Here is a 26,938-nt window from a genome sequence, read left to right as displayed (position 1 = left end):
AAAATAGTGAGTACTCGCCGCTTCTAACCAATGTGCGCATGCGTGCGGATGGTTGCGCAAGCGCGCTGAGCATTGTGTAGATGTTTCGCCGCGTAGTAAAGAATGGCCGAACACCGGTCACGTTAAATAATGCATGACAGTGATCCCTCGTTATTCCCTCCTTACATTGAGACGCAGTTCGTCAGGATGCTCTCGATGGTTCTTCTGAAGATCTGGTGAGGATGTGTCGGGACTCGGGACAGATATGTACCAATAATACAAACCAGTTTTTATTTCCCAAATGTGACAAAAATACAGTAACTGAACAAAAACAGTCACGTTTTTAACAAACGTGACTGTGAACGTGTCAAATTCACCAAAGGATCATGTTTCAGTGACACCTTCCAATTGTCTTTTGACCCAGAAGGGCGATGGATTTGCCGTCTAGGGCAGCCAACGATCGTATTAAGAGAACTCTGTGTTGTCCACCTGGATATCTTTAAACTGTAGGGAGCTGTGAAGCTCTGTGGGCACATGGAGCTTCTGCACAACGTCCGAATTCAACACCAAGTCCGGTCCCATTATCGACCTGAGCTTCAGCCGGCAGAGGTGCAAGAGGTTAGGGATGGAGTCTACGGAGGAGACGAAAATGTTTGGGGAAAAAGGCAGTGAAAAATCACGTAAATATACACTACCGTTCAAAAGTTTGGGGTCACTTAGAAATGTCCTCCTTTTTGAAAGAAAAGCAGTTTTTTCTCAATGGAAATAAACTAATCAGAAAAACACTCTGTACATTATTAATGTGGTAAATAACTATTCTAGCTGGAAACGTCCGGTTTTAATTCAGTATCTACGTCATTTTGGAAAGAGGCCCATTTACAGCAAACATCACTCCAGTGTTCTAATGGTAAATTGTTTGCTAGTTGCCTTAGAAGTACCCCGATAGATCGGGTCCGATCACGTCAGTTTCAAAGTATCAGAATCGGCAAAAAAATATCGTACATACCTTTTTTAAAATATAAATATTTTTTAATTAAATCGTTTTCTAATTGTATGCAACGTTACAGACAAAATGTCTTACACTCATCCAAAGTCTGTAGTTTTGGCTTACAGTAGGGCTATCAAATTTACCGAGTTAACGGCGGTAATAACAGTTAAATATTTAACGCAATTAATGCATGCGCTGCACTACCCACTCACGCATTTAGTCTATAATGGCCCCATTTTACGTATTCGTAAAGTTAAATGGCGACGTATTATGAGTAGAGAGAATTTTGGCAGCCTTTGAAGCCTCATTTTAATTGGCTAAAGCCTTACAATTCCTCTCTCAACAACTAGATATATCGTCTGAAGCAATGTGGGGAAGTCAATGGAAAAATCTTCCATAAAGGCCAGATTTGTGCAGTGTACGACTGATTGTTGTCCTATGGACAGACTCTCCCACCTCAGCTGTAGATCTCTGCAGTTCATCCAGAGTGATCATGGGCCTCTTGGCTGCATCTCTGATCAGTTTTCTGCTTGTTTGAGAAGAAAGTTTGGAAGGACGGCCGGGTCTTGGTACATTTGCAGTGGTCTGATGCTCCTTCCATTTCAATATGATGGCTTGCACAGTGCTCCTTGAGATGTTTAAAGCTTGGGAAATCTTTTTGTATCCAAATCCGGCTTTAAACTTCTCCACAACAGTATCTCGGACCTGCCTGGTGTGTTCCTTGGTTCTCATAATGCTCTCTGCACTTTAAACAGAACCCTGAGACAATCACAGAGCAGGTGCATTTATACGGAGACTTGATTACACACAGGTGGATTCTATTTATCATCATCGTTCATTTAGGACAACATTGGATCATTCAGAGATCCTCACTGAACTTCTGGAGTGAGTTTGCTGCACTGAAAGTAAAGGGGCCGAATAATATTGCACGCCCCACTTTTCAGTTTTTTTATTTGTTAAAAAAGTTTAAATTATCCAATAAATGTTGTTCCACTACACGATTGTGTCCCACTTGTTGTTGATTCTTGACAAAAAATTTAAATTTCATATCTTTATGTTTGAAGCCTGAAATGTGGCGAAAGGTTGCAAGATTCAAGGGGGCCGAATACTTTTACAAGGCACTGTATTCCGAAAAATACGGTATTCCAAATAAAATTATTTCTAACCTCGTCAATGTCTTGACTATATTTTCTATTCATTTTGCAACTCATTTGAAAAATAAAAGTGTGATTTTTGAAGGAAAACACAAAATTGTCTGGGTGACCTCAAACTTTTAAAAGGTAGGGGAGATGATAAATAGAAAATGCGTACCAAATTGCGGGAATGGTTGCCACGTGCCTTCTGCTCGCCTATGGCACAATATAGCTTTGGAAGACGACGTCAAGGTTGACCAGTTGACAAACTGGAGCAGAAAGTTAACAATGCTGCCTTTGGCTTCCATCAGTCTGGAAGGAAAACATTTTTTAAAATAACTCACTCACTGTGGCTACAAGTCTCAGAGTATGTGTTTTGATCATTTGATCGCTTCCGCCACCCAGTTAAAATCGACTGGATTTCTATTGCCGTCAATGGCATCTAACGAGTTAAACAATAGGAGTGGGAACCTCTTGGTACCTCAAGATACGATACGGTTTGCGATACAAAACTCATGATAACGATGATCTGACGATAAGGCGATACAACGATTATCGATACATTGTTCAGGAAATCATTCTAGGATATTGTAAAAACAACTAATAAACAGAAAAACAAGCTTTTGCTGTTAATTGGAATGAGTTTAACACTAGTAGACGTCCAATCCATTTGAAGTGGGAGGGATGGCAGCGAATGAACGTTCATTCGCTGCCATCCCTCCCACTTCAAATGGATTGAACGTCTATGGCCGTTAGTAGCAGCCAATGCCAGGCAATGAGGTGATTTTGGGCCTTTTTAGGTCATTTACCTGTTGATTTTAAGTTACTTCCTGTTGAATTTGGGGTATTTTACGGGTCGCTTCCTGTTCATTTTGTGTTCCAGAACAGGAAGTGACCTGGGAATCACCCAAATAAATAGGCAGTGACTCAAACTCAACAGGAAATGACCTGGAAATGCCCTAAAATGAACAGGAAGTAGAGCTGGACGATATATCGAAAAATTATCGTTACCGAAATTCTTCACGATAACCGACGTAATTTTGACCATATCGGTAAATTCGATAATTTTAATAAAACAAGAAAATAGTCTTTTTAATCCCGCTTTGACTCTGTTGTTCGGTTATGTTCATTCCCCTTTAAGAAAGAAGTCAGTGTGCTTACATATGAAGTCACATGGTTATCAGGAATTCAAACAAACAGAAGCCCGGTAGTGACGGGATCCATCGTTCACTTGAGTAAACGAATCCATTCCGGTTCGTTCAGTAAAAAGATTCGTTCAAACAAATCATTCAACGAATCGTTCGCCCCCCTTATCTCCCTCCCCGCCCAAATGAATCGTTCGGTTAGTGAACGGGAAGTGACGTCGAACGAATCACCAAAGACCACTTCGCAGTATAACAGAACGGGAAGTGACATTGCTTGGTCCCTCCTTCTCTCTTGCACACAGGCTCCTCATTGGACGCTCGTCGTAGTTTCAGAAATGAGTGACAGGCTGAGGCTTTCACAGCCTCGTCTGCCTCCCGCTGCTGCAAAAGCGGGGGAGAACTTCCTCGTCGTCTGTCCTATTTGTATGGGATCAAAGTCATGGCTCGTGCTTGCATTTCGATTTAGGACACGGTTAAACATTTTCCTTTTGCGGGGGAAGTGGGGTCGGGGGCGCACACACTTTCTTTAGCATGATCTTGATCACAATGCTGCTGCTACCAGCCAACGCGGCATGCTTGCTGTCACGAAAATAAAAATAAATCGAAAGTTTAATTTCTAAATATGGAACGACCAACACATCATATTTACCTCTCGCTCTGTTGTATTTTTGTTTTTATGCTCATCACTATTATTTTTGGTCACTATTGTGAAAACTAAAGTGTAAATAGCTAGTTGTCAAATGTGCTGCTCTGCAATAAAAACAATACTACATTTTGATATTTGACAGTTTAATTGCAAATCAGTATTAAGATGATTGTATTGAATTTTTGCACTGGTATTAATAAATAAAATAATCCGGTCAGCTCCCCTGTCGTCCCCTCATATCAGATCGTCAAATGCTGACAAAAAATAATTGTTTGCTCTTTACGATGTCGCCTTTCTACTCTCATTAGTCTGTTAAGAAAAATGTAGACATATTGCGACATCTCCTGTGTCCACGTGCAATGTTTTGGGGCGCTTGAGTAGCACATGATGGACGGATTGACATCATTTGTCAAACCAACAAACACCCAACACGCTCTGACACGGAAAAAAAATAAAACATTCGGGAAAAAATTGACATGTATATACAGTTTCATTGCAAATCAGTATCATGGTGATCATACTAAATATTTTTTTCTGTGCAGATATGAGGTAAATATCGCTGCCATGAAGCCTCCATATAGTGACAGTTCTCTGCCCCCTTCACTGCCGTCACGCGACCGCAGCTCGGCTTTTGCTTGCCTCGTAGCTACCCGTGTTTGAAATTACTGTAAATTTGATTGTATGTTGTCATAGGTAGTCCCGAGTCTGTTGAGAAAAGTAGTACACTAAACCATGCTCGCTAGATTTGTGTGGTGTTTTGTCTGTTTGAGCAGCATTTGATAGGCTCCACATTAACAAATATGTGACACTCGTTTCTTTTCATTTTTTGACTCGTTCACCGCATAGTCATTGACTGGAAAGTCAAGTTAGCAGCAAGCTAGGTCAGGAACCGGAGGACCGAGTCACTGAACGGGAAGTGACATAACTCAGTCTTGCCCCCCTGCCTGCACGCTGACTGCTTATTGGCCACACGTGGAAGTGAGTGACAGACGCCCTGATTCTGTTTCCGCTCCCTCCCCTCCCCGCGATGAGGCTGGCGTCTGATTGGTCGTGTGCGATGTCAGAAGACGCTGCCGCTTGCTCAACGCCCTCCCACGCAGCGAACAAGCCCTAACTTCATAGAACGAATCAGTGCAGATGGTGATTAGTTCGGTCTCGTTCACCCAAACAATTCGTTCAAAAAGACCGAATCGTTCGCGACCGATACAACACTACGTCACACACACAATATGCCAGATCTCGGGCGCCGGTCGTTTTAGCTTGACAATCGATCCAAATTTCTCTCATTTTCTTGTGTGTAATTACATGAAGTGGCATGATATGAATACAAAAGGCATGCGTTTATGGATAAATGATGGAATATTAACATTTCCCCAGGGGTTGACATACCCTTTAAAGCAGTACACTTCTCTAGAAGGCGCCGTTGTAGCGAACCTAATTACTTTTTTATCTAAAAATTCCCTAAATTGGCAAATTCTTGACTTGAATCTATCTTTAAATGATGAAACAGTTTTAAAACTTTGACATGTCGAAAGTAGACAGAAGGGAGATTATGGAATGACGGGAACAATTTTAACTTTAACGGTTGATTCACGACATTAAATTAATTGAATGTAGTTTAAAGCTTTTGATACAGAGTGGGGACTTGAGTATTTTATTTACCGTTTTTAACTGTTAACTTGGTACTAAAATAGTTGGTTGAACCTGAGAGGATTTTTGAACAATTTTGGAACTAATTGTACAAAACAATAAAAGTGTGGTGGGGTGCTTCAATAATCGTTTTATAATCGAATCGGAGCCTCTGAATCGTGATCGTAATCGAATCATCAGGTGCTCAAAGATTCCCAGCTCTGGTTATAACGTACCTACCGATGTTGAGACCAAACCTATGCCCTTCATCAATAGATATTGGCCTACGATACATAGCTAAATCCACTTACATGTCTGTGTGCAGCATCAGATAGGGATCGAGTCCCGCTCTTATTAGAGGTGGGAGCCACTCCTGGGCTAAATCCGGTCGCGCCAATGCCGTCGCGCACATGTCTTGGAACTCCTCCGGTCTCAACACACTCTTAATCTCGTCGGCCTTGTTGCCAGGGAAACTCGGGGGGTAAAGCCACCTGCCAGCCGGCGGGCAGGTGGATAGTAGTGTTAAAAAAAAAGAAAAAAAACTTAAAAGTACTAGTCCTTCTCAAAAAATTAGCACATTGTGATAAAGTTGATTATTTTCTGTAATGTACTGATAAACATTAGACTTTCATACATTTTAGATTCCTTACACACAACTGAAGCAGTTCAAGGCTTTTATTGTTTTAACATTGATGATTTTGGCAAAAAATATGGGGCGCCGTTTGTAAAGGAGCACATGCTGAAAATTACGACAACATTTTCTCATATTTAGCGCTACACAGTGTTTAAAATGTGTGAAATTTTTGTCACTTTTTTTTTTTTTTTTTTTTGCACATTTACAACATTGTTTAGCAACTTAAATATTTATTTTTAAATAATCAGTATTGTACCTGAATGTTGAAATCCAGAACTAAATGTTTATTTATATCTTAAATGTAAATATTAAATTCATATCCTAAATATTAAATTTATATCCTAAATTTATGTTAAATCCAAACTTTACATTTATATATTAAATCTAAATGTTAAATTTATATTTTGAATCTAAATGTTAAATTTTAATTTTAAATCTAAATGTTAAATTTAAATTTTATATCTAAATCTTAAATTATATACCAAATTCAATATTTTAAATCTAAATCTTAAATTATATCCTAAATGTAAATATTAAATTTATATACTAAATACTAAATTTAAATGTTAAATCTGGAAAAGGGTGAAACTAAATATTTAGCTTAATATGCAAATTCACATGACTTTGACGTTGCTTGAAAATGAATAAAACCTACTGAATGGTGGCATTCGCCTCTTGGACATGAGTCATTGTGATAATAACAATATCTAGGTTAAATACACATTTAGGAGAAACTATTTAAAGAGTATTTTGTCTTTTTCGTGTCACTTTTACATCCATGAGCCCAGTAAAGTTACTAAGAATAGCCACCAGGGGTCTCTGTTGGACTGGACTGTAGCTCAAGGTTGACCTTTCTCACTTTTACTGCAAAAATCTCGCGTTTCTCACAGTCGGTGAAGGTGGGCTGAAAGGAAATATGTCGGGCGAGTCAAGTTTAGCAGAGACTATCGGCCAAGCCATTCTCACAGCAATACAAATTTTTCCACATGTCCAGAGTTTTGTGTAAAATGATAATGATTTAAAAAAAAAAATATATTGCAAGCAAAATAAATGTATTACGACCAAAGCATTTATAATTGCAATCATTTTCTGGGAGAAATTGAGCATTATCTGACAGAATTGCAGGGGAGCCGATACTTTTGGCCAGCACGGTAGAGCCGCTAAGTTGGGCTTTGAACACGCTCACCTGAGGTCCAGAACCAGCTCGACTAGGTCGGTTTCGGCCAGAAGGAATCCCCACTCAGTTATGCGCAGAGCCGCTCCTGCCATCAGAAGCTTCGGCGCCATCGCGTAACTGTCAGAAAACACATAACGAGGCTTTCGTACCCGACGTTCTAAGCCACTGACAGTTGTAGACGTCCAATCCATTTAAAGCAGAAATGTGAAGTAATTTCATAACATGCCAAATAGGGTCACAATTGAAGTAATCAAACATTGCCAACAAATAAAGCACGAAAAAAATAATTTATATGTTGTATATTTGACAAAATAATTGCGTTTCCAAAGTTCGAGCCTGAAACGGGACGAACCCGGAAGTGATACGTCACACCGAGAACAGCGATGGCAGCTCCATACATACGGCCGCCATACAAAGCCCTTCAAACAATGATTCAAACAGCGATATAAGCGATAGATGGAGCGCAAGGGAGGAGAGGGGAGAAGTTTTTGAAGAGTTAGAGGAAGAAGATGAGGTTGGAATTTTATGTTGGACCTAACATTTTTAGCCAGACGCTAATCAGGATGCAAACAATATGCCAAGACTACCTGACATGGAATGGATACAAGACCCATCGAGATTAAAAGATTGGTAAGATATAGGCTGTTATTATTTTTCATGATTTGAAGATGCAGGCATTTGCACATAATTTTATGTTTTTGTCTATCTGATGACATTGTTAAAAAAAAAAAAAAATCAGACTTCATGTTCATTTTGGCAGATCCGGAAGCTCTCGTGCATATAAAATAATAATATAAAAACGTTGGGGGGAAAGAAGTAGATGAGTCATTGATGGCTTTCTCCACTTTATTGTGGCAACAATAAGAAAACAAAATAATAGCGGACTGCCGCCACATTTGACCGCGAAGTTTTGCTTCTCGCTGATCTCCTCCTCGCCTCCTACTACTCCAGCGTCCCTTAAACGGATCGTGCAGAGTGTCTTGTTATGAGCTTTTTGTTTACAAATGTATCGAACACACGACGTGCTGAAAACTTTGTTTCTTTATAAAAACACATGGAGCTAACAGTACAACACAGCTCGGGGCGCTCGGGAGGAAGTGGCATGTAATGGCGTGGGGAAATGTAGTTTTTTCACACAAGCGAACAGATTACAAAACACCACTTCCAAAATAAAACATTACAAAGCCCCTTTAATTAAACGAATACTCGAGGCAACAAAATGTAATTCGAATATTTTTTTCCCTCATCGAATACTCGAGTTTAGAGCTGAAACGAATACTCGAGCAACTCAAGTAACTCGAGTTTAAAAACTGATCCGGTAATTTTATTCACCTCGAGTAATAGTTTATTTTGACAGCTCTAAGCATCACATTTTCCTCGGACTACTTTTAAGGCGGGACAACGGGCGGATGTCACGTGCGTAGAGGAAAAAGCAAAAAAAAAAAAAAACTACTGCAGCTGACAGCCGCTACAAACGACGCCAACGTTGCTAAATACTAGCCCGCACGATGTTACATTGGTAGCAGGTAGCGTCTGATGAGTCTCATAGAGATCACATGTATGTTAAACTAGATGCGCCATGACAGAGTCGGCCACGTCAGTAAACAGCCGCCATCTTAAAGCAGTAGAGCGCTAATAAAGAGCGCAAACCGCTAATAAATAAGATTAACGTTACTGTCACTAACTCACGTAACGTTAGCCCCGGGGAGAGCTAGGTTATTATAAATTATGGCCACTTTCGATGCGTGGCTAACGTGTCTTACATACAGGCTTCAACATAACATAGCGTTGTGGAGTAATGAGGGTGTAAAATAAAAACTCAATAATGCTAACTATCAATTTTAGCTCAGTAGTCGTTGCTGGATAAAACACCAAGTAGCACTGGTCCCTAATGTGCTCCAATACAGCCTGTATCATACATTTATTGTGAACACTGCAAAAACTCAAAATCCTATCAGGACTTACAGTTTAGACTAACTTAAAACTTAACTAGAACTTAAAATGGCTTGACACAAATAGAAATTCAATTGAAACACGTGGGAAAAAATCCTAACTTTTAAGTGGTGTGTGTCATCAAGCGTAACGGCATTTTTAGGTATATATATATATATATATATATATATATATATATATATATATATATATATATATATATTTTTTTTTTTTTTTTTTTTTTTTTTAAGATCTAAAGGTTTTTTGAGTGTAAGCAGTGAATTAGTCTTTTTTTTTTATTCTAGTTACATCTGAGATGCAATTGTTGGCCGTTTTCAACAATATACATCGAAAAAAAAAAGACATTGATTGACTGAAAATGGTTCAAGATTAGATGAAATGTCTTGTTTTCTCATGTATGGTAAATGGTAAATGGTGCTATACTTGTATAGCGCTTTTCCACCTTTCAAGGCGCTCAAAGCGCTTTACACTATATTGCCATCTACCTACTGGTGACGCAGCACCAGGAGCAATGTGGAGTTCAGTATCTTGCTCAAGGATACTTAGGCAAGTTCATCAGGGCAGAGAATTGAACCCACAACCTCTGGGTTGGGGGACAACTACTCTACCACTGAGACATGCCATCCCCCATGTATATTTATAATTGCTCTTCACCTAAAAATATATTTGTTTTAGCCGATTCATCGATTAATCGATAGAATTTTCAGTTGATTACTCGATTACTAAAATATTCGATAGCTGCAGCCATACTCGAGTTAATCGATTAATCGTTGCAGCACTAATTTTAAGTGCTTTGAACAGCCGACCTATCAACTCAGTCGATAAACTCATTTCAACTCAACTGAAGGTCAAGTCACGTGATTGGACGTCTACTGCCAACAATGGCAGTGAAAGAGTGAAATGGAAAAAACGATATATTTTTTAAATGATGGAGAAAAAGCTATACACAATTGAGTGAGTCAAGTGAAAAGGGTTGGTTGCAGGGCTACCTGTCTTCTTCCAGTAAGACTAAGTGCAGCGGCGAGTAAACCCCTAATATTTCGCTGCAGTCTTGCGCGTCGGGGTTGAAGCCCTCGGAAAGGAGGTAGTCTACGCAGTCCTCATTTTGGCTTTCGATGGCATAGTAGAGCGGGCTCACGTTGCCCGGGAGGTGGTCGGACGAGCACGCCGACACAGGGACCAGTCGCTTGAGGATTCTAGGGGACAACACCAAAACTATAGACTTGTCAGGCGAGTGCGTACGGGACGCGCGACCGCCTACTCGAGGTGGCCGAACTGCGCCGCGCCGTGCATGGCAAGTTCCGGCCATGCCTCTTTGCAAATCAGGTTGGGGTCGGCGCCGTGCTCCAATAGAAACTCCACGCAGGCCAGGTGACCCCTCCGGGAAGCCAGAGAGAGCGGCGTAGCCAAGTCGCGGTCCTGCGCATTCACATCGGCACCTAAGCGCCAAAATAGTAAGACAGACAGTTCTTTGGTCTTCTTTCTTTTCCTCATGCTCAATGTGGTACACACAAAGACACAGGACAGAGGTTGAGTCAACTTTAAGCCATTTTAACTGGCTGCACGTGTGATTTAGTTATTGTCACTAGAGATGTCCAGATCGATGGGGTCCGATCACGTCATTTTCAAAGTATCGGAATCGGCAAAAGAATATCGGACATGCCTTTTTTTAATATACAGTGCCTTGCAAAAGTATTCAGCCCCCTTGAACCTTGCAACCTTTCGCCACATTTCAGGCTTCAAACATAAAGATATAAAATTTTAATTTTTTTGTCAAGAATCAACAACAAGTGGGACACAATCGTGAAGTGGAACAAAATTTATTGGATAATTTGAACTTTTTTAACAAATTTAAAACTGAAAAGTGGGGCGTGCAATATTATTCGGCCCCCTTGCGTTAATACTTTGTAGCGCCACCTTTTGCTCCAATTACAGCTACAAGTCGCTTGGGGTATGTTTCTATCAGTTTTGCACATCGAGAGACTGACATTCTTGCCCATTCTTCCTTGCAAAACAGCTCGAGCTCAGTGAGGTTGGATGGAGAGTGTTTGTGAACAGCAGTCTTCAGCTCTTTCCACAGATTCTCGATTGGATTCAGGTCTGGACTTTGACTTGGCCATTCTAACACCTGGATACGTTTATTTTTGAACCATTCCATTGTAGATTTGGCTTTATGTTTTGGATCATTGTCCTGTTGGAAGATAAATCTCCGTCCCAGTCTCAGGTCTTGTGCAGATACCAACAGGTTTTCTTCCAGAAAGTTCCTGTATTTGGCTGCATCCATCTTCCCGTCAATTTTAACCATCTTCCCTGTCCCCGCTGAAGAAAAGCAGGCCCAAACCATGATGCTGCCACCACTATGTTTGACAGTGGGGATGGTGTGTTCAGGGTGATGAGCTGTGTTGCTTTTACGCCAAACATATCGTTTTGCATTGTGGCCAAAAAGTTCAATTTTGGTTTCATCTGACCAGAGCACCTTCTTCCACATGTTTGGTGTGTCTCCCAGGTGGCTTGTGGCAAACTTTAAACGAGACTTTTTATGGATATCTTTGAGAAATGGCTTTCTTCTTGCCACTCTTCCATAAAGGCCAGATTTGTGCAGTGTACGACTGATTGTTGTCCTATGGACAGACTCTCCCACCTCAGCTGTAGATCTCTGCAGTTCATCCAGAGTGATCATGGGCCTCTTGGCTGCATCTCTGATCAGTTTTCTCCTTGTTTGAGAAGAAAGTTTGGAAGGACGGCCGGGTCTTGGTAGATTTGCAGTGGTCTGAGGCTCCTTCCATTTCAATATGATGGCTTGCACAGTCACAGTCAGGCCTGGCTGGAATACTTTTGTAGCCGGATTTTATGCTGAAGCCTGTGAAGCTACCAAGTCTTGGGCTTTGGCCGGTAGACCCAGGCAGGGCCCTACATTTTAATACAAGAAGCTCACAAATGCAAAATACAAGTATGCAATTCGCTACATTAAAAAGAATGAGCAAAATTTGAGGGCTGACTCCATGGCCAAGAAGCTTTTACGTAAAAATTCTAAAGACTTTTGGAAGGAGGTGAGGTTTGCTAATAAATGCAAGCCCTCCTTACCCAGTACGGTAGATGGCTTCTCTGGTGCAAATGACATTGCAGCTTTCTGGCGACAGCATTATGAACATTTATTTAACTGTGTGCCGAAGGATGCCTATCAAGCAGGCAATGTCAAAGGGGTGTGCACATTTACGACCCATGGGGTGTATCAGATAGTAAGAACTTATCAGTTAATAAATCCACAGGTATGGACTTTATATCTGCTGAACATCTAAAGCATGCTAGCCCGAGGCTTGCTCCGCTTCTCGCACTTTGCTTTACATCATTTATGGTTCATGGCTGTCTTCCTGAATCTATAATGTCAGTGCTGCTAGTCCCTGTTATCAAAAACAAAGCAGGAAAAGTGAACAGCTCTGACAATTACAGACCCATCGCCCTCGCTAGTGTCCTCTCTAAGGTTTTTGAACTCCTCCTACTAGAGAGAGTTAATGCATCAATAAGCTCAACGGATAATCAGTTTGGTTTTAAACCTAAGCATGGCACGGATATGTGTATTTACGTTTTGAAAGAATTGGTAAATACATATATAAGTAAAAACTCCTCTGTGCTTATGTGTTTTTTAGACGCTTCCAAGGCTTTTGACCGTGTCAACCATAGAAAGTTGTTTAAGAAATTAAGCCAAGCGGGTGTTTCTAACGATATTTTGAGAATTCTGTCATATTGGTATGCACGCCAAACAATGCAAGTGAAATGGGATGACTGTGTGTCTGCCCCTTTCCACGTCACCAATGGGGTTAGACAGGGGAGCATTTTATCTCCAATTTTATTTAATTTTTATTAGGGCTGTCAAACGATTAAAATTTTTAATCGAGTTAATTACAGCTTAAAAATTAATTAATCGTAATTAATCGCAATTAATCGCAATTCAAACCATCTCTAAAATATGCCATATTTTTATGTGAATTATTGTTGGAATGGAAAGATAAGACACACGACGGATAAATACATACAACATACTGTACATCAGTACTGTGTTTATTGTAACATTAAATCCACAAATGGCATTATTAACATTCTTTCTGTTAAAGTGATCCACGGATAGAAAGACTTGTAGTTCTTAAACGATAAATGTTATAGTTACAAGTTATAGTAATTTTATATTAAAACTAGGGCTGGCAAACGATTAAAATTTTTAATTGAGTTAATTACAGCTTAAAAATTAATTAATCGTAATTAATCGCAATTAATCGCAATTCAAACCATCTATAAAATATGCCATATTTTTCTTTAATTATTGTTGGAATGGAAAGATAAGACAAGATGGATATATACATTCAACATACGGTACATAAGGACTGTATTTGTTTATTATAACAATAAATCAACAAGATGGCATTAACATTATTAACATTCTGTTAAAGTGATCCATGGATAGAAAGACTTGTAGTTCTTAAAAAATGAATGTTAGTACAAGTTATAGAAATTTTATATTAAAACCCCTCTTAATGTTTTCGTTTTAATAAAATTTGACAAATTTTCAATCAAAAAACTGAAGTCATCTCTTTTTGACAGGAGCACGTTTCTTGTATTTTTGTAAAACTAAAAATAACAAGGCAATGTGTCAATAACTTGCATAAATCACAAAATAACATAAAATGTACACACACGTGTCCATTTGAGCAGTAGCACTAGCCAATTAGCTCACAAGCATCTAACAATGTAACTGCATTTCACCATATATGTGAACAAATTCAAATACACATCACCAATAACATTATGATGCTCATGAACTTAAACAAAGGAGGAATAAAACTCACAAGCGATGCATGTATTAGACACAAACAGTGTGATGAGGCTACGAGAACTGCCACTGAATACTGGATGCAGACGTTAGCTGGTCTGAATAGCACTGTCTATTAGTGTGAGTTCGCGTCGACATGTAATAACGTCAGAAAAGCGCGCCGAAACCCAAATAATCAGCTGCACCGAATCGCCAGCAGAGAGCGACATTACGCCAGATAACATATGCAAGTCACACCCAAGCGCCAGCAGAGGGCGAAAAAACGCCATAAAACACAATTAACAAGTTGGCCTTTCACTGTACTGACATTTAAATCTGTCTGAGCGGGGCAAACGTGCGTTAATTGCGTCAAATATTTTAACGTGATTAATTTTTAAAAATTAATTAACGCCCGTTAACGCGATAATTTTGACAGCCCTAATTTTTATATGAATGATTTGTCAAAGCAGTTAAGAAGATGTAAAACTGGCTGCATGGCTGGTGGGTTGGTGGTGAACCATCTTACGTATGCCGACGACTGTGTGCTTTTTAGTCCAAGTTCAGCTGGTCTCCAGCAGCTGCTCACTGTGTGTGCCAGGTACGGGGAGATACACGATATAAAATATAATGATGCTAAGAGTGTCGTCATGATCGTAAGATCAAATGGGGATGAACAGTTGGTCTTCCCTGACTTTAAGTTGGCTGGTCTAGTATTAAAGTCATGCAGTCAGGTGAAATATCTCAGCCATATGATCACCGACACACTGACAGACAATGCGGACATATTTCGCCAATGCCGTTCGTTATATGTCCAAGCTAATATCCTTTCCCGTAAATTTGGTCACTGCTCTGATGAGGTCAAGGTGGCCCTTTTTAAGGCCTATTGTACACCACTCTACACTGCGCATCTGTGGTCTAATTATAACAAAGGACATTTCCAGAGACTACAAGTGGCATATAATGATTCCCTAAGAATTTTGTTGAAAAGGCCCAGATGGACCAGTGCTTCAGCAATGTTTGTAGCACCTCGGGTCAATACCCTCCAGTCTGTTTTAAGGGTATACATGTTTAAGTTATCAGTCGTCTGAATGGTTCAGAAAATGTGATTGTGTTGAGCCTGACCAACATTTTGTACAGCTTTACACGCTACTTGTCTCGGTTTTGGAAGCACTGGTATACGTGCCTTTTAAATGTGGGTCGCTAGGAGACCCAGTGCTGTGTTATTGTTTTACCATTTCTTTATTTTATTTTATTTTATTTTGTCTTTTAATCCGTTGCTGTGTTGTGTTGTTGGACCTTGAGTCTGTTAATAAAATCTATCTATCTATCTATTTTTAGTTTCACTCTTCAAGTGATGATTGAATCAAGTCAGCAAATTATACCAACGTCTTCCGTATCGTCATTTCGGACTTTAGCTAGCTGTAAAGCTATCTCGGTGAGGACAGTGCAGTCTATTACCTCCCGATGCAGTTATTTCCACCTTCCCTCCCAATGCAGTTATCTCCACCTTGCAATGACTGCAAGTTGTTTTGTTGTAATTTTTCCTCGTGAAGACACAATTTCGAGCGTTTGAACCTACGTGCTGTCATTGTTATGTTTACGGCTGCAATGCTCGTGCTAAACCATCGTAACCTTTCATTTTCAAACTCTTTCCTGGTGAAGTGTAGCCAAACTTTGAAGCGGGTGGTTCTTGGCGCCATGCTAGTTTGATGCATTTGGACAACAAGACAGTCCCGACGCAATATGCGTCTTTAGGAATCGTTAAAGGAATCGTTAAGGCTTTTTCGTTGTGCTGTCGAGGCCTCGAAACACTAGGAACCGGTTCGGAATTGGAATAGGATTTCGATTCCCATCCCTAGTCATGACAGAACATCGCTCCAATGATATCTGGCGCTATCTAGCATCGTGAATGGGGAGAGTAGCTGAGATCAGTCACAACAGAACATCGCTTCAATGATATCTGGCATCATCTAGAGTCGTGAATGGATATAACGTCTAGACCGCGAATATAAAACGACCTCCTCTTTTTCAATCTTATTTCAATGCAAAAAAAAACACCGTCTTATTTTCGGGCCAATATGAAAGTTGCTCTTCAGACATTGAATATCTCACCGGCTTGGACCAGGACTTCCACACATTCACGGTGTCCATGCTGTGCCGCCAGGATGAGAGGCGTGATCTTCTTGTCGTCGCATGCCTCCAGGTTGGCCCGCGTCACCAACATGCGCACAATGTCCACGTTATTCTACGAGAAACAAAAACAACTATTGCCGGTGTCGTCGTTTTTTGTTTGTTTTTTAATCTGACGCGTGAGTGCGCAAATCACCACGTAGACAGCTTCATAAAGCCACGTCCTGCTGTGCAGCCTGTCCACCAATGCGCCCTTGGCCAACAGAACCTGCACCATGTCCTTGTTGCCGTCAGTGACCGCTGCCGAAGTGCGATTGTTAATTAGCGTCTCGGACGAGAAATGCGTGAGTTTTACCTGCGTAGAGTGGACACAAATGCTCGTTTGTCTGCTGGTTGATGTCGGCTCCGGCTTTGACGAGGAGGCGGAGGGTGGGGAGGTGGCCATGTTCGGCCGCCAGGTAGCAGGCCGTCTCGCCCTCGTGGGTGGTGGAGTTGACGTACGCTTTGAAGCCTGATGACGAGCCGGCTGCGCATGTTGGAAGGAACTGTTTATGTCCAGGCTCTAAATGGAGCACTATAATCAGGGGTGCACATAAGTGGTCCGCATGCACGCATGCGTACTGGACGTAGACAAATGCGCTGGCCCTCAACTGCTTCCATACGCTTTTGCGTACCGATGGTTGACCACTGTATTTGCGGCGGACACGAGAAAATTACTTCTCAAAATTTTGAAGAGGCAGGCCACACTGAGTAATTACTTTAGTGATGGGACGAAATGAGCCGAGGTTCCGAAGTTTGTGTCGAGTAATGGGAGGGGGGTTTCCACGAAGCTTGTAGCGACGCGCGCTTCATTTCGGCAAAACCCGGAAATGATGACGTGGGAAGCCTAGCCGGCGGCCGGCTGAATCTCGTGAGTGCTTCGGAAGTGATCCAACGTTTGGCGCACATTGCAAAAACAGGACAGACTACGGTATAAATTGGTTGCAAAACGCAATGGCGATCGCCTGTTATCTCACATTTTGTGGATTTCGGGCTCCTGTACTTGTTACATCTGTGCGCAACAGTGCAACCAGTGCAATCTTTTTTCGAGCCTTGTCCTTTGCTTGCGATGGAACCTGCGCGAAAAGAGCGATCCTCCCCTGTATGGGAACATTTTGATTTGATTGCTTTCAATAAGGTAAGGGAAAAAAACTACTTTAATATAAATGTGAGTGTGTGTGTGTACCTATCTGAACCAAACATCAACAGAATGAACAATCCATTAGTGTACTGGGAGACACAAAAGAATACCTACCCAAATTTATATAAACTGGCACTCACATTTCTCTGCACCCCAGCTTCATCTGTGCCTTGTGAAAGAATATTTTCTAAAGCTGGTGAAATATTTTCCAAAAAAAAAAAAAGAAACTGTTTAAAGCCAGCCACTGTGGGAAAGCTATCATTTCTAAATAAAAATGAATAACAAATTACCCTTAGCACTTGTTGTATTTTGTTCACATACTAAATTACTAACACAAGCACATTCATATCTTTGTCTTAAGCAAATAGCCATTGAATTCTTAACAATGTTGACCTCTTGGGCTTCTAGACCACCTGATGGCACCATAGGGTAAATGAAGCACCATGAAGCTTTGCTACATGTGCAAACCAATTGGCTGCAAAGCTTCATTGCTTCATGAGGCTTCATTTGGCCATCACTAAATTACTTCCGTGTTCCCCCACCCCCGTCAAAAGACAGACGGACGACAGAGACGTCACCGGAGCTACCGAAAAAAAGGACTTTTGCTGAAAAGTGGCTACAGGAGGTACCATGGCTAGAAGCAAATGATGCTCGCACGGAACTGCGGTACAAAATGTGCCGTGAGAATCCCAATGTCGCCGATAAGAGCAGCGCATTTTATGTAGGGTCAAAGAATTTCAGCCATCCAAACTTTGAAAAGCACGAAAAAAACAGAGCGCATGTGGCAATTAAGCAAACTATCGATGTCAAACAGGACCCCACTCGCCCTACGGACAAGTGGCGGAATAAAGGTAATGAACAGCGACATGCACTGACAAACGTGTTTTTGCTCGCATTTTACAAAGCTAAACATGCACGTTCAATGAGGTCTTATGAGGAGGATATCCCACTTTTAAAAAGGCTTGGAGTTAATGTGGGAGCCGCATAATGCCCTTTATTTTGAATTGGTGCTTCTTATTTCTTTACATTTCACTTCAAAGTAATGGCAATTTTGTTGTGCCAGTTGATGTTAATCAAGCATTAATTGTTAATATAATTAATTAAAGTTAATTGGCTCTAAGTAAAGCTTGTCATAAATTTATCGCATCAGGCGGGTCGGCTCTCAAGCTCAATGAGGACCAAGTCACATCTCCAGGTCCTCCTCTGAGAACCTGGGCAAAAAAATTATGTGCACCCCTGACTATAATGGTCGTACGCTCTATGTATTCAATAACCACTGCTGTATGATATAAATGGACACTGGAACAACTTAAAGGGTATGTAGCGGCAAAGGGGGTGTGAGACATCAATAGAACTGTTATGTGCCAAGATAACAAATATAGATAAAGTTAACAAAAAAAATCAATCATATTCATGAGCAATTATTGAAAATAGATCGAAAATGACGAACATTTCCGAAAGTGTTCCGGAAACAGCCGAATGGGGCGGAGACGTCCTAACAAGGAAACAAAAGGGCGAGGCAGGTGCCATCGTTGTTTATCGACGAGAGAGTTGCGTTCGTGTTTTATCAAAAAATCGCGAAAAAGTTTCAAACCTGTCATGCTATGTGGTCTACAAATAGCCATTTGTCGGAATGTAGTACCCGTGAGTTTCCAAACTCGAGAAAAAGAGCTGGACTATGCAGACAATGAGTAAAGTTTGTCAGTGCTAAGAGGGCTAATTTTGCAGATCCAGCCTCCGGCACGGTTTTGTGTGTTGCGCATTTTTCACCTGAAAGCTATACGAACTATGGACAAATGAAATCAGGTTTTGCTAAGAAATTGCTGCTAAAAGTAGATGCGGTGCCCACCAACACGCACAGCCACCTAAATGTCCCGAGATATCAAGAAAGAGGACGACTGGCTCTGATGCGACAATCGCACCACCCCAGGCAAAGCAAAGGAGGGAAATAACCAGAGTGAGTACTCTTTTAAAATAAAAAAACATATCACGCATTGGATATAGGAGTGGACACGTGTATAAATTATCACTCGTAAAATATATACAACAAATCCTCTAATCCCATTCATATTTGTGTCGGTTGGCAGAGCGAAAACTGATGATAGCACAATAAATGATAATTATTCTATACATTACTTTATTTTGCGGTCACTGTGTGTCAGCTTCACAAAAAGAAATGCAAAACAAACCATTCAATGTTCCTCTTGCCGCCGCCGGTGTTTCATCAGTGTGATTGCTCCCCTCAATGGTCCTTTCATTAGGCTGCATTGGCTTTCGTTTGGGCTCAAATTGCTAATTGCTAATGCTAATATTCCATCATTTATCCATAAATGCAGGCCTTTTGGATTCATATCAAGTGAATTACACACATCGCAATTACACACATCGCAACACCAAGAAAATGATAGAAATTAGGTGGATTGTCAAGCTAAAAGGACCCGCCCCCAAGATCTCGGAAATCTAGCATATTGTGTGCGTGACGTCACAACTAGGAAAAACCCGGCTCAGTGCTCAGTACCGAATGGCGGTGATGATGGCGGACAATTTTGTTTCTAGTTGCAGCGACGAATCTGACGTAACGAACGTTCTTCTAATGGTGACGAGGAGATTTATGAACCTTTCTTTGGTGTTTTGGGTTATCAATTTGAGCCCAAACGAAAGCCAAGCGGCCAGAGGGATTTTCTTCAAATTGGTCCCGTGAAAAATCATAAAAACCGGACATTTTTATGAATTTATAAAACCCGCCCGGACGACGAGGATACTACGTGAAAGTAGGACTTGTCCGGGCAAAAGAGGACGTTTGGTCACCCTAAACTAACTAGTCCATCGATTGATCGACTACTAAAATACAGTGGTACCTCGACATACGATCGCTTCGACACCCGATCTTTTCGACATCCGACGTAAAATTTGAATCGCCATTTGTTTCTACATCCGACGACATGCTCCAAATACGACGACATGACGGCACCGCAAACGAACGCATGGCGGATTTTCATGTGTGAGTAATCAACACAGATTTTCAAAACGTTGGTACAGTTGGTCAAACAAGGAAAAAAGTGATGCTTACCTTTGAAATGAAAATGCAAATTATATAAAAATATGAGTGCTGGGGTGCGCATCCATGAGCTGGCTCAACAATACAGCTCCACGGTCCTCTTCCGACCACCGTTCGCCAGTCTTTCTAAGTTAAGGTGACAATATTATTGTGGTAATGTCGCCAAGGAAATCGCCAGCTTTGTCACGTTTTCATCATTTATTTAAAAACTTATTCAACACAAAACGTCCATTTCCCTCCGCGGTTGACTGTGCTCTTGAGAAAACGAAAGTATTATCTCTACCGCACTGACCTATCTCACTGTGACGTCAGCCCCGCGGTGCGTTCAGGTACAGCAAAAAGTGTCCGCCACATTAGAATCCGATTCGTTACATTATTTACAGGAATGATTATTAATTATTATTATTATATTATTCCGATTTTTATTCATAATTTATTTGTTTTGCTATGTTTAATTGCCATTTTTAATAGTACCAGCAGTATTTATTAAGGATTTACTGTAGGTTTTTGGGCTGTGGAACGAATTAATGGACTTATAATGTATTCCTATGGGAAAATCCTGCTCGACATACGACCATTTCGACTTACAAACAAGGTCCTGGAACGAATTAACTTCGTATGTAGAGGTACCACTGTATTCGATAGCTGCAGCCCTACACTGTATATGAAACCCCAGTGTTTGTATTCCAATAACAGATGCTTCCATTAGCATGCCAGTCATGTTTTGCTTGGCTTGTTAGCATTAAAACCACAGACGGGTTTTGTTTCCACTACACATTATACACACAGGCGGCATTATTCAAGGCGGTTGTTTACCAGTCATAGCGGCCTCAGACAGGATATCCTTGAGGCAATCCACCCTGCCGGCGGCGGCCGCCTCGTGAATGGCCCTCCAGCCTCGGTTGTCCGCAAGGTGCACAGCGCGACCGATGCGGATAAGCCGTCTTAGGAGCTTCCTAGGACCTCTGCCGATAAGATGTGTTATGCGCTTCCTAAGACCGCTGCGGATAAGCCGTCTTCGGCGCTTCCTAGGATCGCTGCGAGCCGCGGCGGCCACCCTCGATATGGAGTACTCGTAACACTTGGTAATGTCCATCGCCGGTGGACGCCAGCACTGCCACACGTCTTATCAAATGAACGAACCAAAGTGAAAGAGAAAGTTTACCAACGCGGAAGTGTCAACGCAGCCTTGTCATTGTTTGGACGCGCCTCCATGCTGATAATATGCTTTACAAAAGTTGTTGTCGGCTCAACACCTGTCAGCCAAACTCAACTGGGATTGTAAAGTGTGGTAGTCAGGCATGAAAATGGGTCAGCGGTTAAAAAGGTGAGTAGGGTGTGGAGGAAATATGGTCCGGTGTTCGGCCATTCCTTACTACGCGGCGAAACGTCTTACACAATGCTCAGGGCGCTTGCGCATGCATTCACACGCATGCGCACATCGGTTAGAGGCGGCGATTACTCACTATTTTGGTTTTTATTTAGTTATTTAGAACCTTTTCACAGCCTCAAAGATACTTTTTGCATGTATTACCCTCTCATACTTTTAACCATTGTGTTTTTTTGTGTTAGCTTTGAAGCAGTTGACCACATTAGTCACGTAGCGTGTTTAAACCGTCCTTATTTGATATAACATTACATTTCTGCAGGCATTTTTTTTAGTATCTTATTCCTGTATGCATCTAAACAAAACAAGTTTAGAGCACACGGTAGTACTTTAGGTGTCAAATTTGACAAATGTAGGACGTTTCGCCGATGTAGGATATTTTGGCAGAACACCGGCGTTCCCCAAAATGTCCTCCGTCGGCAAAACGTTCTACATGAGGCGAATTTGAACATTTTAATTTTTTTAAATAAGGCTTATTATTCAAGTTAGCGGGGGTTTAATTAGTTGAAGGAGTTGATTTCAACCACCATTGACTCACCATTTGAACTGACAATTTAAAATCCTTTTAGTACAAAATGGCCCATACTCTGGCAGGGGGCAGCAAATACAGTGGTACCTCTACATACGAATTTAAGTCGTTCCAGGACCTTGTTTGTAAGTCGAAATGGTCGTATGTCGAGCAGGATTTTCCCATAGGAATACATTATAATTCCATTAATTCTTTCCAAAGCCTAAAAACATACACTAAATTCTTAATAAATACTGCTGGCACTGTTACAAATGGCAATTAAACATAGAAAAACAAATAAGTTATAAATAAATAATTCAGAATAATATAATAATAATAAGAAGAATTAATAATTATTCCTGTAAATAATGTAACGAATCGGATTCTAATATGGCGGACACTTTTTACTGTCCCTGAACGCACCGCGAAGCTGACGTCTCAGTGAGATAGGTCGGTGCGGTAGAGATAATACTTTCGTTTTCTTGAGAGCAGTCAACTGCTTAAGACAAAGGGCTTTTTGTGTTGGATAAGTTCTTAAATAAATGATAAAAACGTGACGAAGCTGACGATTTCCTTGGCAATGTTACCACAACAATAATTGTCACTTTAACTTATAAATAGTGGCGAACGGTGGTCGGAAGAGGACCATGGAGCTGTATTGTTGAGCCAGTTCAGGGACGCGCACCCCAAGCTCATATTTTTCTATAACTTGCATCTTCATTTCAAAGGTAAGCATCACTTTTTTCCTTGTTTCTCCAACTGTATCAACTTTTTTTGAAAACTGTGTTGATTTCTCACACAAGAAAATCCACCGTGCGTTCGTTTGCAGTGCTGTCATGTCGTCGTATTTCGAGCAACTCGTCGGATGTAGAAACAAATGGCGGCTCAAATTTTACGTCGGATGTCGAAAAGATCGTGTGTCGAAGTGATCGTATGTAGAGGTACCACTGTATTATAATACATACTAGGCCTGCAAGCAGGACTGAACGGGCCCTCGCAATCTAGCGCAACTCGGACGTCATGCAACTCGGACAGTGTGCAGGTCAGGGTGGTGGCAGATCGTCCTCTCTAATCATCTCATTAGAACCTAACATGCGTGAAAGTTGCCTCTTTACATTCACACACCTAAGAGATAAAAACCCCTATTGGACAGAGGACTACAAAAAAGGAGCGAATAAAGGGTCATCACAGCAACAGACAGAGACATGTGGACATGGGCCGTAAAATAAGTATTTTAAAAGGTCTTGAAACTACAATGATCAACCTGAAAAGAACTGGACATATATTTTAAAAAATGAGTGACTTTCTATTGCCACTAGTTGGTGCTGTAGGGTTGATGCAAATGACCCCTACAGGACCCTTCAGACTATGACTCAACAAGCACGATATGTTTGGTGCAGATATGTTGGAGAAGTTATGACTGTTCAAAACTTGTGGTGAGACGAAATGGCTTCAGTCATTTTTACTTCTCCTGTTGGACCCTTCTGCTTCAACCAAACCTCAGTATTTTTCATCAGGCACCTGAACACATGTCTTAAGGCTCCCCTGATGCAGGTTTGAGGTGAATAGATTTTTTTTCCTTGGAGGAAGAGCCTGTTTCGTAAAAAAGGCATTTCCGGTTCCGACTAGGGGGCGCTAGGCCTAATGAGTAATATTTCAATGCACTCGTGTTAAGGGTGGGATGCCGCATATACATGCCAGATATGAAAAAGATTGAACGTTGTTTCAAGGAGCTATTAGTCCTTTACTGAATTTGTCATTTTGCCGAAAATATGGCCGACTTTGGCACCACGCCCAGGTCAGACCCATGAATGAAAACGCACCATTTTGAAAAGTTTAGATTTCATATGTCTCCTGAATTGTCTAACCAATTTTGAAGATGATCCAACTGTGACAAGGTCTCAAATGTGCACCCTGTTAATTGATAAAAATGTCACATTCGATCCAAAATACCCGATTTCCTGTTGGGTTTGGAATATGGGTGCAAGAGACTTTTTGGAGCAGTTTTGCACAAGGTATCGACTCCCCAAATTTCATTGCTCTACGTTAAAAAAACCTAATAGGAAACGCCTTTTTGAAAAATTCAAGGGGGCGCCACTGAGCCATTTTGTTACATTTTTTTTTTAACGTTGCAAGATTATCGAAATCCACACAAAGCCGCATGTATGTGCAAAATTTGGTGAGTTTTCGTGCATGTCCAGGCCTCCAAATGTAAACTGTACTAGAAATGGACAGAAATTTCACATTCGATCCAAAATACCCGATTTTCTGTTGGATTTGGAATATGGGTGCAAGAGGCTTTTTTGAGCAGTTAGGCATAAGGTATCTACTCCCCAAATTTCATTGCTCTACGTTGAAAAAACCCAATAGGAAAGGCCTTTTTTAAAACTCATTTCTGTCGCCACTAGTTGGCACTGTAGAGTTGATGCAAATGACCCCTACAGGACCCTTCAGGGTATGACTCTCAACAAGCATGGGAAGTTTGGCGCAGATATGTTGTATATCTGCTGAGTTATGACTGTTCAAAGTATTTTGCGAGACAAATTGTTGACGATCATTTTCACTTTCATGTTTGGACCCCTCCGCTTCAACGAAACCTCAATATTTTTCATCAGGCACCTGAACACAGGTCTTAAGGCTCCCCTGATGTGATGCAGGTTTGAGGTCAACAGATTTTTTTTTCCCTTGGAGGAGGAACCTGTCTCGTAAAAAAAGGCATTTCCTGTTCTCACTAGGGGGCGCTAGGCCTAATGGGTAATATTTCAATGCAGTCGTGTTCAGGCTGGGATACCGCATATACATGGCAGATATGAAAAAGATTGAAAGTTGTGTCAAGGAATTATTAGTCATTTACTGAATTCGGTGTTTTGCCGAAAAAATGGCCGACTTTGGCACCACGCCCAGGTCAGACCCGTGAATGAAAACACACCATTTTAGAAACTTAAGCTCTCATATGTCTCCTGAACAGTCTCACCAATTTTGAAGATGATCCAACTAACTCCCTCGGCGAAAAGGTCTCAAATGTGCACCCTGTAAATCGATAAAAATTTCATATTCGATCCAAAATAACCGATTTCCTGTTGGGTTTGGAATATAGGTGCCAATGCTTTTTTGAAGCGGTTTTAGACAAGGTATAGACTCCCCAAATTTCATTGCTCTACGCTGACAAACCCTAATGTTATAGGCCAATTTTAAAATTTCAAGGGGGCGCCACTGAGCCATTTTGTTACATTTTTTTGCAACGTTGTTAATTTATCGAAATTTACAATTTTCCGCACGTATGTGCAAATTTTGGTGACTTTTCGCGCATGTTCAGGCCTCCAAATTGGCCGTTTTCATTTGCCCTGAAAAAAAAAAAAAATCCTTTGCAAAACAATAGGGCCTTCGCACGCCTAGTGCTCGGGCCCTAAATATTAGTGCTGCAACGATTAATCGATTAACTCGAGTATTCGATTAGAAAAAAATATCCGAATTAAATTTTGCTGCCTCGAGTATTGGTTCAATTAAAGTGTCGTTGTAATGGTTTATTTTGAAAGTGTTTGCATTTAGTTTTTTTTATGTTTTTCATCAGGCACCTGAACACAGTTCACTGCCTTATAGTCTGCCTCAATTCACATTGCTGAATCCAGGTGCTCCCTGTTAAGACCAACCTAAGCTAAATTTTGTTTGAGCTAATGTTTTTTTTAATGCATTCGTAATTTAGTTTATTGGTATATTCAGCCTATTTTTGTGGGAATATGTGTCTGGACCATTTGTTAAGAGCACTGTAAAAAAGTTTGCATTTTATAGCATTTTAAACTAGCGGACTTTTGCGATATAAGTTAGCCAATTGTTCTTTTGTTGTACATAGGTCCTCGTTTATTTTTTTATACCGTTTGAGGCTCAGCTCAGGTAATTTAATTTTTCATGTTCCTTATCCGATTCCTCGATTATTCGGACTAATGGTTTGTCGATTAATCGACTACTGAAATAATCGATAGCTGCAGCCCTACATAATATAATACATTATAAAAAGCTATATACTATATAAATACAAGATCACAACAAAACCTGTATTTTTCAAAGCAGTTAAAAAACATCCAGTGGCCTTAGGTAAATAATGGTGTATAAATATGTACTTTACAGTTCTTGCATTTCTATTTTAGGTATTGCAACTTTTCCAACACTATTTGAATTGACAGTCTAAAGTCTACATTAGTGAAAATAAGAATATTATAAATTCAAAATAATAATAGAGTATATAAATTCAACATTACAATGAGACGTGTCTTTGTCAAAGTGGTTAAAAAAACAACACTTCACTGGCCTTAGCTAAATAGCCAGGCAGAATAAATATGTGCATTAAAGTTCTATCATTTTCACAAGTTAAAAGCCCGCAGTTTATCGACAAGAAGGGCAGACCCAGATGGCGTCTGCTGCAGGGGCTTGTTTGAGTCCGACACAGGACAAATGGAACCACTCCATTGAACAAATTTTCTTTGTCAAATGATCCAAGAAGAGAGATGGTGACCAATCGGGGTGTGTTGTCAGCAGGTTTACCTAGGAACACAACAGGTAGGAGAGTCGTAGTTGGCGATCATTGCTACC

At 40.8% G+C, this 26,938-nt stretch overlaps 3 protein-coding genes across 8 annotated transcripts in view; 1 reads left to right on the top strand and 2 right to left on the bottom strand.

Annotated features, from left to right (window-relative positions):
• The window catches only part of c21h10orf88 (chromosome 21 C10orf88 homolog), an 84,390-nt gene that overhangs the window by 37,111 nt on the left and 20,341 nt on the right, over positions 1-26,938 (top strand). The window contains exon 1 of one of the 3 annotated variants that reach the window (XM_057826156.1): positions 26,486-26,905. The exons of the other annotated variants lie outside the window; for them this stretch is intronic. Within the exon in view, the coding sequence (XP_057682139.1) occupies positions 26,854-26,905 (52 nt within the window). The 5' untranslated portion in view covers positions 26,486-26,853. Of the gene's footprint in view, positions 1-26,485; positions 26,906-26,938 lie in introns of those variants that run through there. 3 annotated transcript variants of the gene reach the window in all.
• asb3 (ankyrin repeat and SOCS box containing 3) overlaps positions 1-26,938 on the bottom strand; it is an 88,894-nt gene that overhangs the window by 61,377 nt on the left and 579 nt on the right. The gene's annotated exons all lie outside the window — the stretch shown is intronic.
• On the bottom strand, positions 249-22,228 carry LOC130909537 (ankyrin repeat and SOCS box protein 3-like). 4 transcript variants are annotated; one of them, XR_009061766.1, is made up of 11 exons: positions 21,273-22,228; positions 16,574-16,792; positions 16,415-16,518; positions 16,201-16,333; positions 10,546-10,723; positions 10,274-10,480; positions 7,341-7,448; positions 5,832-6,011; positions 2,279-2,412; positions 1,424-1,726; positions 466-611 (listed from the first exon to the last, which is right to left on the bottom strand). XR_009061766.1 is itself a non-coding variant. In XM_057826137.1 (10 exons), exons 1-10 carry the CDS (start codon positions 21,550-21,552, stop codon positions 445-447), a joined length of 1,710 nt encoding a protein of 569 aa, XP_057682120.1. In that variant the 5' UTR covers positions 21,553-22,206; the 3' UTR covers positions 249-444. The 4 variants fall into 4 exon arrangements, 3 of the variants coding, with proteins under 3 accessions (XP_057682120.1, XP_057682121.1, XP_057682122.1); XM_057826137.1 differs by lacking the exon at positions 1,424-1,726 and having other exon boundaries at positions 249-611; positions 21,273-22,206; XM_057826138.1 differs by lacking the exon at positions 1,424-1,726 and having other exon boundaries at positions 250-611; positions 16,574-16,780; positions 21,273-22,205.

This window comes from Corythoichthys intestinalis, chromosome 21, assembly GCF_030265065.1.
Source record: "Corythoichthys intestinalis isolate RoL2023-P3 chromosome 21, ASM3026506v1, whole genome shotgun sequence".
Lineage (NCBI taxonomy): Eukaryota > Metazoa > Chordata > Actinopteri > Syngnathiformes > Syngnathidae > Corythoichthys > Corythoichthys intestinalis.
Note: the sequence above shows the minus strand (reverse complement) of the source record. Positions and strands in the feature narration are given on the sequence as shown.

Bases quoted from the DNA above. Each gene is read 5' to 3' on its own strand.
- LOC130909537 (XM_057826137.1), bottom strand. From the start codon at position 21,552: ATGGACATTACCAAGTGTTACGAGTACTCCATATCGAGGGTGGCCGCC. The intron at 16,334-16,414 runs GTGATTTGCGCA...TGTTTCTCGTAG, and splicing joins TTTATGAAGCTGTCTACGTG to AATAACGTGGACATTGTGCG. The intron at 612-2,278 runs GTACGCATTTTC...TCTCCTCCGTAG, and splicing joins GCAACCATTCCCGCAATTTG to ACTCCATCCCTAACCTCTTG.